Source organism: Heliconius melpomene, chromosome 20, assembly GCF_056956725.1.
Source record: "Heliconius melpomene rosina isolate 202511_hmr_F chromosome 20, ASM5695672v1, whole genome shotgun sequence".
Classification (NCBI taxonomy): Eukaryota; Metazoa; Arthropoda; class Insecta; order Lepidoptera; family Nymphalidae; genus Heliconius; species Heliconius melpomene.
In genome coordinates, this window is record NC_140408.1 from 12,127,392 (window position 1) to 12,143,516 (window position 16,125).

At 30.6% G+C, this 16,125-nt stretch overlaps 3 protein-coding genes and 1 long non-coding RNA gene across 5 annotated transcripts; 2 read left to right on the top strand and 2 right to left on the bottom strand.

Annotated features, from left to right (window-relative positions):
• Positions 1 to 76: 76 nt before the first annotated feature.
• On the bottom strand, positions 77 to 3,834 carry BORCS5 (BLOC-1 related complex subunit 5). 2 transcript variants are annotated; one of them, XM_085205001.1, is made up of 8 exons: positions 3,643 to 3,834; positions 3,134 to 3,250; positions 2,816 to 2,926; positions 2,149 to 2,312; positions 1,760 to 1,835; positions 1,368 to 1,480; positions 1,063 to 1,197; positions 77 to 768 (listed from the first exon to the last, which is right to left on the bottom strand). In XM_085205001.1, the coding sequence occupies exons 2-8, from the start codon at positions 3,225 to 3,227 to the stop codon at positions 679 to 681; spliced, it is 783 nt and encodes a 260-aa protein (XP_085061127.1). In that variant the 5' UTR covers positions 3,228 to 3,250; positions 3,643 to 3,834; the 3' UTR covers positions 77 to 678. The 2 variants fall into 2 exon arrangements, with proteins under 2 accessions (XP_085061127.1, XP_085061128.1); XM_085205002.1 differs by having other exon boundaries at positions 3,688 to 3,816.
• A 258-nt stretch (positions 3,835 to 4,092) lies between these two features.
• Ufc1 (Ubiquitin-fold modifier conjugating enzyme 1) lies at positions 4,093 to 5,649 on the top strand. The gene is made up of 4 exons (XM_085205297.1): positions 4,093 to 4,316; positions 4,729 to 4,860; positions 4,984 to 5,151; positions 5,517 to 5,649. The coding sequence occupies exons 1-4, from the start codon at positions 4,194 to 4,196 to the stop codon at positions 5,601 to 5,603; spliced, it is 510 nt and encodes a 169-aa protein (XP_085061423.1). The 5' UTR covers positions 4,093 to 4,193; the 3' UTR covers positions 5,604 to 5,649.
• Positions 5,650 to 12,282: 6,633 nt separating this feature from the next.
• LOC146528041 (uncharacterized) lies at positions 12,283 to 13,258 on the top strand. The gene is made up of 2 exons (XR_014879204.1): positions 12,283 to 12,638; positions 13,132 to 13,258. It is a non-coding gene; the product is annotated as an uncharacterized LOC146528041 (long non-coding RNA).
• Positions 13,259 to 13,586: 328 nt separating this feature from the next.
• LOC146528042 (uncharacterized) lies at positions 13,587 to 15,804 on the bottom strand. The gene is made up of 2 exons (XM_085204568.1): positions 15,534 to 15,804; positions 13,587 to 15,314 (listed from the first exon to the last, which is right to left on the bottom strand). The coding sequence occupies exons 1-2, from the start codon at positions 15,802 to 15,804 to the stop codon at positions 13,699 to 13,701; spliced, it is 1,887 nt and encodes a 628-aa protein (XP_085060694.1). The 3' UTR covers positions 13,587 to 13,698.
• Positions 15,805 to 16,125: the final 321 nt, after the last annotated feature.

Here is a 16,125-nt window from a genome sequence, read left to right on the forward strand (position 1 = left end):
GTGATAGACAGATAGCAGAGTCTCAGTAATAGGGTGTGGTTTGGGTACGGAACCCTAAAAAACAAACAATACAAAAAACATTAATAACTTTATTGATTTATTTTTTACATAATCTATTTAACTCTAATTAATACTAGAAAAAAAAATACTACTGATACTTTTTTAATATTAAGAGTCCTGCTATTCACACTTATAACTATTAATAATCGATATATATTATCGACATCGATCGATTTTCGATATCTTTTTCAAATGTTAGTTTTGACATTTTGTTTTTTTTTTAAATATTTTATTATAGATAAAATATGTAAAAAAAAAATTACTAAACATTCGAATATTGTGACTGTAACGCGACGGTTGTGGGTTCGATTCCCTCTCGAGGAAGTAAAATATTTATTTACGTTTAAATTTCCAATTCTTCGCTCTGGTATCGAGGCCAAAGCGCAGTGTTAAGTTCTGCTACTCAACACGCAATGCCTCGAAAAAGCGATTTTTTTTAGTTTATTCCTCAACTTAATTTATGGTAAAAATCGATATATCATAATATAGATATGTTAACACTGTATACATCGATATTACGTGCAAATAAAGATACATTATGTATTTCGAATTGTAATACATTTGCTACAATTTATTTAGTAACATTTATAATAACAGTTAACTTAGTGAGTAACCTTTTTATGTACATTTAACTTCATTCCATACAAATTTCTCTAATCTTTTATCTTCAGGCAGTAATTGATTTAATTCATCAATATCTTGTAGTGCCTGCAAAAAAAATATTGTTATAATTTTTATTAGGTTTAAGACAGAGTACGGCCTTGAGTTCAACCAATATGTTTGGCTTTAAAAAAATTAATTTTAAATAAGGATTTCTACTTATACTATTTACAATTTGACTTTTGTTAAAGTGACTAATTGCACACAAAATGGTTGTTGGTCCAATTCCATTTTAATCGATTCTATGAAACTCGAAACTCTATGTTCCTTCCACACTATATGTAAGGTACAGGTCGAAACTATTATTTAATTTATCATTTTTTATATAAAAAAAAAACTTACGTGATTCAATAAAGAATTGCATCTTGACAATTGATGGGCAATCTCTCTCACTCTGGAGAATCTCTCCGCGTTTTTTGCGTTACTTCTCTGTTTTTCCACTGTTATTGCGTATAGGCGGGATACTTCCGTGTCAGCCTGCAATATGAATTATTATTATTTGGAAATGAAAGACAAATATTTTATTTCCTCGAAAGGGAATCGGACCAACAAACTGACCTGTTACAGTTGCACAGCTTTAATATAAATAAAATTAGAAAAATTAGACAGACAAGAGACACAAATAGCAAAGAATTAAAGATAAATACCTCTTTAATCTTATTTGCCAAATATATTTCTTCAGCAGCGAGAGGTTGAGCGCAGGCTGCTAAGTGCGCTTGTATGCGTGACGTCATTCTGATCCATGGTTTTGGGTCTAGACCTGAAATTAGACCGAAATTGAATAGTAATTCTAAATTTTTACATAAATAAGTGCAAAATATTAATAAATATTTTGACATATAATATAAACATTATAACATCCGTTGCGAACTAGTATGTAGGTAATATGTTCCGCCCTACCCTTAGAGCGTGAACGTAAGTACATTTATAACACCAAAGAGGTGAATTACAATTTAAAATAATTGTATTAAAACGAGTATTTGATTGAAAAATGTCCAAACTGAGTGTCCAAACATTAATTTCTTTACTCATCTATTACCTTCCGATACTTCCGGATCTCTTGCGCCTGGAAGACCTAAAGTTCCGCGCATTATTGGCAAAAATGTTGGTATTTCCTGCAAAATAAAGTTTTTTTATTAAAATTTTAAATTAAATCAATATATTATAATATTTGAGGTCGTCGTATCGCAAACCACAATCGTGGTTTTGTTTTCCAATTTAATATTTTCATTTCGTCACTATAGTAACAAGGCAAAGTGCAGCGTTGAGTTCAGCTACTCATTACCTAATGCTTCAATAATACGGCAAAAAGTGAAACAGAAATATCTCTTAACACTTGGTTCTGCGCTGCAACAGCCTTTTTATAAAATTAATATGGATTCACACAAATGTGCATTGAACCTGGGACCTTCAGCATACTATATTCACCTGTAATCTTCTTATATCCTCGTCTAATTGCGTATCAGTCGCGTGTTTCACTACAATTATGTCTCTTGCCCTTTTGTTCCTTCTCGCTTGGAGGCTAAGTTGCCTTTTTTGTAGTAGAGATTTTTTATCATTCCTTTGTTGTTTCGCTGAATGTTTTGGTGAATCTGTATTGAGAAACAAAATTATAGCTAAAAATGTGTATAATATTTATTAATAATTAAAGTAAAATTCATATTTTAAACACTATTTTAGTCTATTTTTTACTTTTGTGAAGTTTTTACTAAATAATAAAAATTTATACAAGAAAGAATAATCTGAAATTTGCTTAAAAGGTCAGATTAAGATTAAAAATTAGTAGTAAACTATTCCTGTAAAGTTTATTTACATATTCCATGACATCTCTGATTAATATATAAAAATATACATAATAATATATTGTGGTAGATAAATAAAAATACAAATGGATATAATGTAGCCACAGTAAAACAACCTGTAATAGTAGTTATGGTTCAATTGATTAATTATAATATTTTTTTCTGTTCTAATAAGAAAATTATGGTGTTTCCCTCTGCCTACTCTGCTATATATGCTATGGTATACAGCTTGAAACTAAATAAAAGTAGTAACATAATAATGTTAGTTATCAATACTGAAATAAAAATATTACCTCCAATAGGCCTATCCACTGTATAAGATATGTATGGCAGTTCGGAATCAGAACACATACTTGCTCCCGGTGAATTATTGCCACTTGGTGTTGGATCCTGCCTTCTTGTTTCTAATTAAATATTGTAAAAATAATATACAAATATGACCAACATAATGGATAATTAAAGAATTGATTGTTAGATGAGATTTTAGGTTTCGATTCTGCCATTCAACAAGCAATGAGTTTTAAAGTGGAGTTTTATATAAATATGTATATTTTAAAATATAAAAATTAAATGAAGTTGAAGTAGTCCAGAAAACATTTTATAGAAATTACCTGGAAAACTGGATGTAGCTATGGTGTGACCTCTTCGTACTGGCGGAGCTCTTTGAGGCTGTTTCTTAGGAGGCATAGATTGTTCGGAACCCATTATTGATGTTTGATTATTTCAGTCTGTAGTATAAGTTAATTGATCAACAAAAGCATAACATTTCAATAATTAAAAGCTTTATAATCTAATCATCCTATTGAAATTATTTGTATTTATGACACCAGCAATTCTCTTGTAGGAAAACTATGAGGGGACGAATGGATAGAACGGAATCAATTAACATTAGATTTTTTCTATATACTATTTTCTCTATATACTATTTTCTCTATATAGTAGCATATAGTAGTATATGCAGGACAGGAATAGAGGAATAGACAATTAAATGTATTTAATGATTACTATCTAATTTGTTTGAACATCCAATGAAATTATTAACTGGTCACAGTAAATTAAAATTTTATTAAGCAAAACAAATGTTCTGTATAAGAAAATTATCTATAGTTACTATACTTACACAGCGAAAAACTATTTGATTTTGTGTAGTTTACAAAACAAGCACCTTTATAATTTTACGCTGTAACTTTTATAAGTTGACTTAAGAAATTATTATTTTATAAGATTTTCTAGTCGATTATTTTTCCGTTTTCATATACATTTACATAAGATTGTTAGATTGACAATCTCCTCCTACCCCTACTACAATGACAAGTATTGATATTTTCGAAAACGTCTAGAAATATATTAACTATAACGTATATAAGTTATTACTTTTGTCAATAAATATCATAAGAATGTCTAAATAATTAACAAAAAAACAATAATTACATATTTAACAATTTTTTGTTGTGTTTTCTTCAATAAATTTACACAGAGATTAATATCCTAGTATCTATACAGATAAATAATTAATTAAAATATAAAACATGACACGTAACATGACGTCTTATGTCACTTTTGGCATAATTTATGAAATTATGACATTTAGTTTGTGTACGCGAACATTCCGCACGGAATTGTATATTTAGAAGTAAAATATTCTTATGTTTAATATTAAATATATTAAAAATGGTAGATGAGGGCACACGGAAGACTTTAAGTAGTATACCCTTGTTAAAAACTAAAGCTGGGCCCAGAGACAAGGAATTATGGACGACACGTCTCAAAGAAGAATATCAAGCTTTAATTAAGGTATATTGAGTATTTATTTTAATTGTTTTCGTGTAAAAATGTATTTAAAATCTAGTTGTAATTTAATTGTCTATTATATATGTAAAATGTCGAAATTCTACAAGAACCAATCAAAAATGTTAACTTTCACTTCCTGTGTTTTGTAATTGTATACATAATTATTATTGTTCTAATAAATTTCAAGAATTTCTATTAAAAATTTAAACTACTTTTTTAATAAGACATCTAGTCTAGTCTTAATGAAAAAATAAAAATTTACAGTTTAAATTTTAGATAATAAAATGTTAATTTTATTCTAATGATATTTTTATATGTATATAAATATAGAACAAACTCTATGTCTTAGAAATTAACCTTGTACATTATTAAATACAATACTATATAAATTAAAAAATCATTAATATTATTACAGTATGTACAAAATAATAAAGAAGCTGACAATGACTGGTTCAGGTTAGAGTCAGACAAAACTGGCACAAAATGGTTTGGCAAATGTTGGTATGTGCATAATCTGCTGAAGTATGAGTTTGATTTGGAATTTGATGTAAGTATATTAAAATATTTCCTCACTGCAAATTCAAACATAATATGTACAAATTAAATAGGTGGCATTTACTTGAATTACTAACTAAATTATATTTATTTTACTATTCTATCTATTTTTTAGATACCTATTACATATCCAACTACTGCACCCGAATTGGCATTACCTGGTCTTGATGGTAAAACTGCAAAAATGTATAGAGGTGGTAAAATATGTTTAACTGATCATTTTAAACCCTTATGGGCGAGGAATGTACCGAGATTTGGTATTGCACACGCTATGGCTTTGGGAGTAAGTATTATTTTTGTTAATTGCTGACAATACTGACAATACAATACAAAACAAGTTATATAAATTGAATTGTACTAAAACAACGATTTTTTAAATTTTTGTCTGTTTGTCTGTGCGTTTGTATTCGCTAATTTTGGAAACGGCTGAACCAATTTATATGCAGCTTCCACTATTGTATTTTGTCGAACTTCCCTTATAATTTCACCAGATTTTCGCATTTCAATCACCTGATTTTCTTTGTTACCAGTGCAAGGAAATGAAAGTATTAAATAATTCATTCCCCCGAGTGGGTATTGGACCCACATCCGTTATGATATGACGGCCTTAATATTTTATTTAAATTAATATTTTTATTATTTTTTCAGCTCGGTCCATGGCTTGCAGTAGAAATACCAGAGCTCATAGAGCGAGGTGTTGTCAAGTATCAAGAAAAATCTGACGAAGCAAAGTGAAGCCTTTTGTAATTTTGTAAATAATAAATGTATATTATATGTTTTATGTTTTCTTTTAACTATAGCTACATTTTTCCATCTCAGATTTTTTTAAAGTTTTGACTACTGCTATTTTGTTGAAATTATTAAAATGAGTGGAAAAATTTATGGATAAGTGAGTCAATAAGTGTAGTAAACTGTGAATACATCACACTATTTTTAGTGCACAAGGTTTAGGTCCGTTTAGATAGCGCTTTCCGAATTAATATTTAATAACTCTTAAGCGAAGAACTCAAGATCGAGCTCAGTGGCGTGCCATTGGAGAGGCCTATGTCCAGGCTGGACAGGCTGAAGATGATGATAATGAACTCTTAAGTCAGATAAGGGGAAGGTCTTATATTAATATACAAGCTTTAAATTAGCTCACACGAAAATTCGGCGGAAAGTGGAAGTTGTGGAGAACGGATTGTTTTAACGTTAGGTTAATCTCTCTCTGCCTATCCTGAAATATGCGAGAAACAGCGTGAGGATGATAAAAAAGGTAGATTGGGCAGAGGAGCACTGAGAGAAGAGAGCTTGAAATTCCTACGAGAACAAAGAAAATTGCGATATTCCATTTCACGCAAATAAAGTTACGGGCGACGGCTAGTTTAATATATTTTCAATTCAAATTTATTGTATCATAAAAATGGCTAGTAACTTATATTATATATTTTAACTATTGTGCACAATATTTTTCACAGGTACTTATATGTTTATTTTATAACGAAAAAATTTTTACACTATTTGAAAAAATATTTACCTACGTGGCGCCGTGCAACATGGCTAACGAGGTTATTGTGGATTCGATTTCTACTTGGATAAGTAGATTATTTTAATTTCCCAGCTTTAGTAAGACAAAACGCAGCGTTGAGTTCCGCGACTCAACACGAAGAAAATATTGTTTTTACATTAATTTCTTTCACACTACTATGCCGTTTAAACCGTGAAGCTGTACAGGAAAAAAAAGTTAGCGTAGCGTTTGGTACTCTGTTCCCTCTGACTACCCCACTAGTGATACATCATGAAGTTAAGTTAAATGATTGCTAGAAGACATGGAATTTTGATTGTCAACTAAGTAAAGTGATAATATACAAATAACCACAGAGAATGCAAATTACAACGGCACAACGTCCCAATAAAATATTTAATTTTCTTGCTCTAATACATAAGATAAAACGCAGAGTTAAGTTCCACCACCCAATTCCTCAAAAATTGGGCAGTGTCAGAAACAAAATGTTTTAACCCTAGGTTCCCTCTGCCCATCCCGCTATATGCAGAATGCGTGAAGCTAATAATTAAGTATAATATCTATTACAAAAATGTTATATTTTCAGAATGCGTCGCAATATTTTAGTTCTAGCACTGGTATGCTTATTGCACTACAGTACATCACAGCCGACACCTGTAAGTTTTATTTTCTTTATTACACATTTAAATATAGCTACTAAGTTACGACAGATCGCCGCGTTTAGTTCCGCCACATACTTAAGTAATACTCACTATTTTAGAATCAGATGGAAAGTAGAAAGAAATATGTTGTTACTAGGTTCTCTCTCCTTACCCTGCTCTAAGGGATAAAGTGTGAAGCTGTGCAATAGATAGGTATACTAAGTTAAGAAGATAGTGTCGGGTCACTTAGCGTTCTTTGAAACATTTAGTTTTTCAATTTCTAATATTAGATCGCAGTCTCTTTATCTTATTATTATATTAAGTATGTGTAAATGAAACTGGAGAGTTTATTCTACCTCGCTCTGGTAAGATAAAGCGGCGTTTAGTTCCGCTACATAATACAATAACATTTAAAATGCGTAAACTGTCATGTAATATGCACATTTTAAATAACAATTTAAATTTGCAGGAAACGGAAGAAAACGCTGCGGTATGTATAAGATAAAAAAATAATTTTAGGTTTCTTTATATATATATAATTCAATAAGTTACGTTTTTTTTTAAAAAAAAATTGGAAATTACTTACTTATTGATCCGAGTGGCAGTGGTGTACCTACCTTTGTTTAGATTGTTACCCTTTGGTTTGTTTTTAAATTTTGTTATTATTACATTTTTTTTACTAGTTTCTTATATTATAGATAACAGAAACAGAACAGAAAAAAGTGCCGGAAGCTAATGTGGTACGTATAAAACTATTATAGTCGACACTAATATTAAAAAGTTGAAATTTTTCTTCGTTTAAACTCGATAATTTTGGAAACTAACAATTAACATCAAAACGCTGTACCCACACACAGCTGGGTAGGCAGAGCACACCTAGTGTTAAGACACTCCTTTCTCCACTTTCCAACGACTTCCGGAAACATTGCGTGTTGAGTGGCGGAATACAACGCCACGCTTTGCCTCGACACCAGAGCGAAGATATGAAAATGTAAATCTAAATAAATATTTCATTTACTCGAGTGGGGATCGAACCCACAGTGAGTATTTAATATTCAATGTACAGATATATATATTTACTAGTTTCTTATACTATAGATAACAATTTTTTTTACAGAAAAAATTGCAGGACAAAGAAAGTGATGTGGTACGTATAATAATACTAAGTAAGTATATAATAATCGAATCTAATATTGTAAAGCTGAAAATTTTCTTCGTTTGATTACGCTAATCTCAGAAACTACTAATTAAATCTTTAAAATAAAAGGATTAAAACTCACAATTATATCTTTTATTATATCTTTATCATATCTTTTATTATTTTTCTCCGCCCATACTTTTAATGACTTTTATGATTGAAATGAGAGGTTAGAGCGGCAAAATCTTAACATATAGATATTTAGATTTATAATAAAAATAAATGGCTCTCGCAGTTCTAATAACCTAATAGGTATTCAAAATAGGTTTGAGTTCGCTTAAATCAATAAATTTTTTAAATGTTAAAATATTCCAAAATTAATCTTATTTTAATAACAATTATTTTTACAGACAACAGAACCGGTAAAAGATGGCGAGGTATGTTCTTGCTACGAGTACTTTGCCTTCTAGAATAGAAATTACACAAGTACCCTCTGGCACCTGTGGTTGTGTCATTTCTATTCCGATTTTTGGCCAATTTAAGTGTTGATTAATGCCTTCCTTTTCTATGAACGATTCGTCTATGTAGCTTTAATAGCCTAAGTTTGTTTAAATTCACAAGCGATAAGTTAGGTTTCGCTCATGCCAATATTATTTATATATTTTTTGTATTAATATTTTTTTTACAGACAGAAACGCCAAAAAATAATGATGTATGTATAATATTCTTCTATTTTATTCAATGCATATTAAATTAGCAACTCAGCTTCACGCTGTATCCCGCACCTAGCAGGGCAAGCACAAGAAATCTAGTGTAAAGACACTCCGTTCCCCATTTTCCGCATAATTCTGGAGGCATTGCGTTGAGTGGCAGAACTCGCCGCGCTTTGCTTTCACACCAAAATATTTAATATTTTATTTCCTCGTGTCAGTCGCCCATGATCCCATGATCAGTCTTGTTTATCGTCACACGGTCGTGCACCTGCGCCACGACTGGCCTCTTTGCATATTAAAGTGATATATTAATATTAGTTTTACTATTAATATATCTCATATTTTTTCATAAATTTTTTTACAGACTAAAACTGATGTATGTATTGCATTATACCTTTACATATAAATTTAACTTTTCTGGAATGTAAAAAATATTCATCTTAAGAATTAAGTTTGCCCATATTGAAAATAACATTTTTTAATTAAAATTAATAATTAATTTCACAGGCGGCAACAAATGGTGTATGTATTTCATCGTAATTATTATATAAAAATATTTAATAAAATTTAAATAGCCATTCATCCGTGGTACAGGGCTACAGCATCTAACTATAAAGCCCGAGTTCCACCGCGAAAGAGAATTGAGCGGGCAATACCCCCTTTTAAATAAAATAGGTTTACATTCCCACCAAACAAGAATTTGTTAATTTCATCTCTTGTATTTATTCGTTCCGCTTCTTAGAAATGAGCGAGTTAATTTCATCTCTATCTCTTTGTTCAGTCTTTTCCGCTATCTATTTATTGGTGGAAATATAAGCATACAGTTCCTGAGAGTTCAACGTAGTCCTTGTTGTCCCGGTGCGGTGGAAACCGGCTTTAAACATGATGTTTTTGTTTTCTGTGTACCCTCTGGGGAATATATTATTTTCATTTTCCCATTGTAGTAAGGCAAAGTGCAAGTTTCTTAAGGTCTCGAATTCCGGTGGAGTATGGAAAACTGAGTTTCTTAACACACTAAGTTCTATCTACCCAACCTTCTGTATGTGGGATAAAGGAAAGGAAAACATTTAAAACCATGATCCTTTTTTTTCAAAAGGTAGAAATTAAAAGCATATTTCTTTATAAAAAAATAAAATTTATATTTTACAGAAGGAGACAGCAACAAATGATGTAAGTATTACATTGCACCTACCTACTTATAATTTGAAAATATAAGAATTTAATATTTTTCGGAAAGCACCAATTCATAATCCTGTATAAAACCTTAATTAAACCTTAATTAAATATTAAAGAACGTATGCAAAATTTAACCGTAGCAAGACTCGAATCCGCACCTCTTGGCAACTATTGGCAACTAACGCCCAATGTTAATAATGTATCTCCTATCTCCAGTTAACGTCAATCATGGATTGTCCGACATGTCTATCCAATCACTAACCTGCATGCCATCTTCCATCTCTGTCTATTTCAATCTATGGTTGCAATTTATGGATTAGGATTGATTATTACTTATTGGGCGTAAGACAATAAAAATACCTATTTATTTTTACAGACACAAACGACATCTGTTAATGGTGTATGTATATAAAAATATATAATTAATTTAATAACGCCAGTCCAATTCAATAGTAATCTCTAGTATTTAAGAATGTCACATAATTTTTCTAAGCAAAATAAAATAAAAACATTTAGAAAAACCATAAAATTAAAATAGTTAAGTTTATTTATTGTTTAAAATAAAACCCTTTTAGCAATATGCGAGTACAAATAAATAATTTTTACATTGCTTTTAATATGTGAAATTATAATAACGAGAACTAAACTCAGAATTATCCTTGAGCCAAAATTATAAGCTATTTAAAATCTGTTTTCTTTCATACATGATATAAGTATGCTATTTAAACTAGAAATTACTAGAACTAGGTTTTAATTTCTAACAGAGATTCAAGATATTTGAAATGCCAAATTTCTAAGTCTATTAATTTCGTCTGCCTGTGGTCTGTCAGCCATTCAGTAATTATATAATAATATATATTTTGCACTTTTATTAATCGAATTATCGATTATATTCGAAATAAGATTCGAAATAATCGATTTAGAATCCTAGAATATTTATGGCGTCTCAAGTTTGTTTTTTTTATTAAAATAACAATTTTATTTTTATAGACAAATGCCACAGAAAGTGGTGTGGTAAGTATTAAATAATACATTATATATAGTAGTCGTTGTTGGGTTCGATGCTCATTCGGGGTAATGAGTTATTGTCATATCTTCGTCCTAATTAAAAGACAAAGCACGGCGTTAAGTTTCGCCACTCTACACACAATATTTCGAGAAATGTTCGGTGTGTGGGGAACCGTAGTGTTTTAACGCTATGTTACCTTATTATACATATCTCATAGATTTATTTTACTATAATGTTACCTTCATATATGTGTGTCTTAAATTATGATTTTTTTAGCTTCACTATATCCCGCATATAACACGGTAGGCAGAGGGAACTTAGTGTTCAGACACTCTGTATTCCACTTTCCCGCTCAATTTTATTTCAAACATATCTAATGCTTATTTTCATATTCACAGACGATTGAATTTTCCGTGGGTCCCACAGAATATATAAAAAGAATTCCAGTAAGAACTTAAACTACTTGTTTGTTTTTCCATCCCGGTGCATAAAAATATAAACTTATATACATGTAACTATATTCTATTCACTATGGCATGAGACAAAATGTAAACAAAGAAATCCTGTTTCTCAAACTTTATTGTGCTTTTTTATTTCTATTTAATTTATTTATGCACAAGTCTTAACAAAAGGTGACTAAACTATGAGAAATCCCTGGAATTAATCCTTAATCTTTATATTAAGTAATCAACAAATGACATAACTATATTAAACTAATATCATGAAAATAAATATATATATTTTTTCAGATTGTAAGTATTTTGTGATAATTATTATTTTCTTCATTTCATGGCATCGCAGCAACAGTTATAAAACAAAAAACATTGTGTGCTGCTATTGTTTCAAATTTGGGCCATAATTTCGTTATACAATTGAATTCTAGGTCTTCAAGAAACTAATACCTATCTGAGTATCTTTGAGTGTAATGGCTGAGGCCCTCGTGGCGCAGCGGTACAAGCCTGTATGTAATGCGACGGTTGTAGATTTGATTCCCACTCTGTAGACAAGACAAAGCGCGGCGTTGAGTTACGCCACTCAACATATCTTCAAAATAACTATAATTGTTAAAATATATGTTTCTTTATGATTTCATAATAATTATTGCTAGTTGTTTAAGGTCTGTCCTAACAGCTAGTTACAAATGTTCATTTCACATTACAGCCTGGTGCAAGTATTATTTTTGTTAAATTGCTACTTTACTTTCATATACCAAAATCATTGATTTTTGAAAAAGTATTATATAAAATTAAAATATTAATTCCGGCCGTATCACCTTCGTAGCTCAGTAGTCACAAGCGTGAGGTTCCGATTCCCATTTAGGGGAATCAATTATTTACAACTATTTTAATTTTTTCCCTTAACACGCAATACGTATAGAATTCGGCGGAAATTAGGAAACGTAAATATCTTAATGGGAACGGAGGGATGGGAACCTTATTGGGAACCTATTCTGCCTACTTTGCTATATGCGAGATACGGTGTGAAGCTAATAAAAAAAAAAAAACACTTTACCACAGTGTCACTGCGTAACGAGAGGCCCAATATCGAAGTTCAAGTTATATGGAAATATTCACTTTCCAAAGATTAAGGTAAGTTTTTCTTTTTTCCTCATTAATTATAAATATTCACATATCCTCGGCTTAAAACAAAGGGGGCAGACAGAGAGAAAGTCCCGGTGACTTGGTGGCTGGTGAAAGACCGTTCAAATACCCTTCAAGATTGGTTATTGTTGCTTAAACAAAACTGAAATAAAATATTTCATTCCCCCGCGAGGGGATCGAATCCCCAATCTGATGCATTTGTAGTCAGCAGATTTACCTTTGAATTACATGAAACAGATACGTTCGTGTATAGGTTTTTTTTTTATTTTTCAGGGCTAATTTAGGATTAATAACATTTTTAGGATGGACACAAGACTTATGGCACAAGACTTAGGGTTGGAGCCACCCCCATTTCCTACGCCAATGGCCACTCAACATCCTGTTTTAACGCTAGTTTCTCTGTACTTAACTATCCTATACGGGAAAAGGCGTGAAGCTGAATAAAAATATGGTTTTGGTATATTTTATTCCTTGTTTACAGGTGACACCAGAGAGGTACGTGACTGTACCCACAGAGCCGAGCTCCACGGTGTGTCCACCTTGCGAATGCCCCGCTTGCCCTTCACAAAATGATTTGTTTTGAATATTATAAATATTCCTGAGTTTCACTTTGACTTTTAATTTATTTTTCCTAATTTTATATATTATAAAATGTCTGCCTCTATTTAAATTCAATTTACTTGACTGCAGGATACAAAGGAGTGTAATGTTGTTATTATCAGATTAATAAAATAAATGGTTGTACACACGATGCACAACTACTGATTTTATCAGCATGATATTCAGGAATAGTCTGATTTTGTATTGAAATGTTTTAATGTTTTAATATATCTATACCTACCCTACTAACATTATAAAGCTGAAGAGTTTCTTTAGTTGAGCACACTCTCCAAAATTAGTCGTCTAAAGGCTCATGATGAGTGTACACAACTTTGATTATTCTCATTTGGCTACGAGGGCAAGAACTAGTAATTATAAAAAAAACAGTATTAAAGAACATTTTAAATTATATATTACCTATTACAAAACAAAATAAATAACTTAAAAATTAAAACGAAGTTCTAGACTCACTTCTTTTCAGTGTTTTCATACAAGTCGAGCCATTACTAGAAGAATACACAGAAGCTTTAGACATGTGGATTAAATGGACCTCTTTGTTTTGGCCAGGATCAGAGGATGGACCTGGCTTAGACTTCTTATGTAGAAGAGATAAAACATTTTTGATAAAACTTTTAGATGTTTTACTCGAAGACGGTTTCACGTCATTTGAATCATTTGAAAAGGTGTATTTTGATATATTCTCACCAGCCATATAAATAACACCCCTCTCTGACAAGAAGTCGTCGATAGAATCGTTCGAAAAATATGCTTGGGCACCTTTTTCTGTAGAATGTGTTTTAACGATCTTTTTAGTTACCTCACTGTTGAAACATTCTCTAGAATTTAGGTAATTTGTGCCGTTAGTATAATTATAATTGTGACATTTAATTTCCTTTTCAGAAGAAATATCTATGTCTGCGTTATCATCTTCACAATTCTTATTATTTTTTTCTTCAGCCTTAACAATATTAACAACTTTTGATCTATTTTTATTTGAATCTTTAACTTCATCCTCAAACGCTACTTTAGTTTCATTAATTTTAGCAGGCTCTTTGTATACGTTGTTTTGGATATCTTGTAGTAATATTTGATTATCAAAATTGTAATCATTCGTTACTTCAGATTTTATTCTCTTCCAATCTCGTCTATTTAAGCATTTAGATAGAATATCATCTGACATTGCCATTTTTAGATGGCTATTATCTTTATTACATGCTTTATAAGATTTAATTTTTTGATCCGTATTAGATTCATTGATATATTGGTAGTCCATTTCAGTATCAATATTACTAGTGCCTATCAGAGGAGTGGTGATAGAAACGTCTTGTCTATAATTAAAGAATTTCCTAACAACCTTCTTATCTTCTAAGCAATTACAAGTTCTGGATAAGCAATACATCATTGTACAAATCAAAACACATTGCACAGTGATGACTAAGCTTAAAATTATTAATGTCCATTTACTATTTGTAAAATGTCTTGTTAAAATATTCTTGATCTTATTGGCTTTTAAGTAAGTTTTGGTTTGTAACGCTTTGGCTTTTGAAGCTAATGAATATTCATCAAGAAGTTGTACAGTATCAATAAATTCCGTTACGTTAGGTTCAAATTTTCCTATAATGAATATATCTTTGCCCGTTCTATGTTTCCTGCTATTATCCAAGCTTTTTATAGAATTTACGTCGTCTTCAGTAATAGATTCTTCCAAACAGGTATTTGTGATAGCATTGTACACGACTGAAGGATAATCTGAGTCAGAAATACAAGCAGGTACGTCGACGCATCTTTTAAATTTTCTACTGAAATAGGATTTCTTCCCATTGTAGTGTATTTCACAGTTTACTGGTTTGCACTCGTTAAATGGATCTTCGTCTACATTTGTACAATGCCTATAGTAACTTGGAAAATTATAATTTTTCTCTTGAGTAGTATCAAAACTAAATTTTAATACATTTCGTTTGATTTCCTCTCTGTCTGATTTGGAATCGACATATACAATGCATTTTCCTTTTCGATCAAACACATCTAGTAGAGGTGCGACGAGTTTTAATATTTTCAATGTACCTAATAAAATGGTATAAATTAATTAAAATAATTTTTATCTTACTAGTGATATTGGAAATTCTATTTAGCGTTTCTAAAGTTACCAAGGACGATTGGGTAAATGATTATTTATTATTTACATTGTGTTTTAATCTAAGCAAAATCAAAAGAACGAAACTAATTGGTATCTAAGCCTCGCCAAACAAAACATTTAGTAAAAAATCCTTTATGAAATTATACCTTTATATACAGTATCCGTACAGCCGCTTAAAATATTAACTGAGTCGCAGTCCACATCTTCATCTTGATAGAGACAACATTTGTATGGCGTGATTTCAACATCATAATCGTTGCTTCCGGAAGTATTATTGATCTTAATTAGAAATATTAATCCAATAGATGACGGCTCAGGAGCAACTAATCCCTCAGAAATGACTAAATCAGAATTCTTTTCACTTTTATTTCCATAAAAAATTGTAAAAATTAAAAAGACACATATGTAAAAATTCATCTGTCATAGCTTATCAAAATGTAAACGTAAAGAAAACATGTTATGACAGGAATGATCTTTAGCGTTATGGTACAAAGGTACGTGTCGTTGATTTTAAACTTACCAAATTGAATTACCTAAGGTTTTTAACATGATTAAATTTAATAACATGATTAAATTTAAACGTTAGTTATTTTTTTTTTCTAAAAATGTTTTCTTTCCAATTAAGGTTCTCATTATTGTTTAAAAAACTGTTCAAATGTGAATCGGTCTCGAGGACAGAGGATTCCGTATCAATTTTAGGATTGTATGTCAACGGGAGATACAATTTATGAAAGTTGA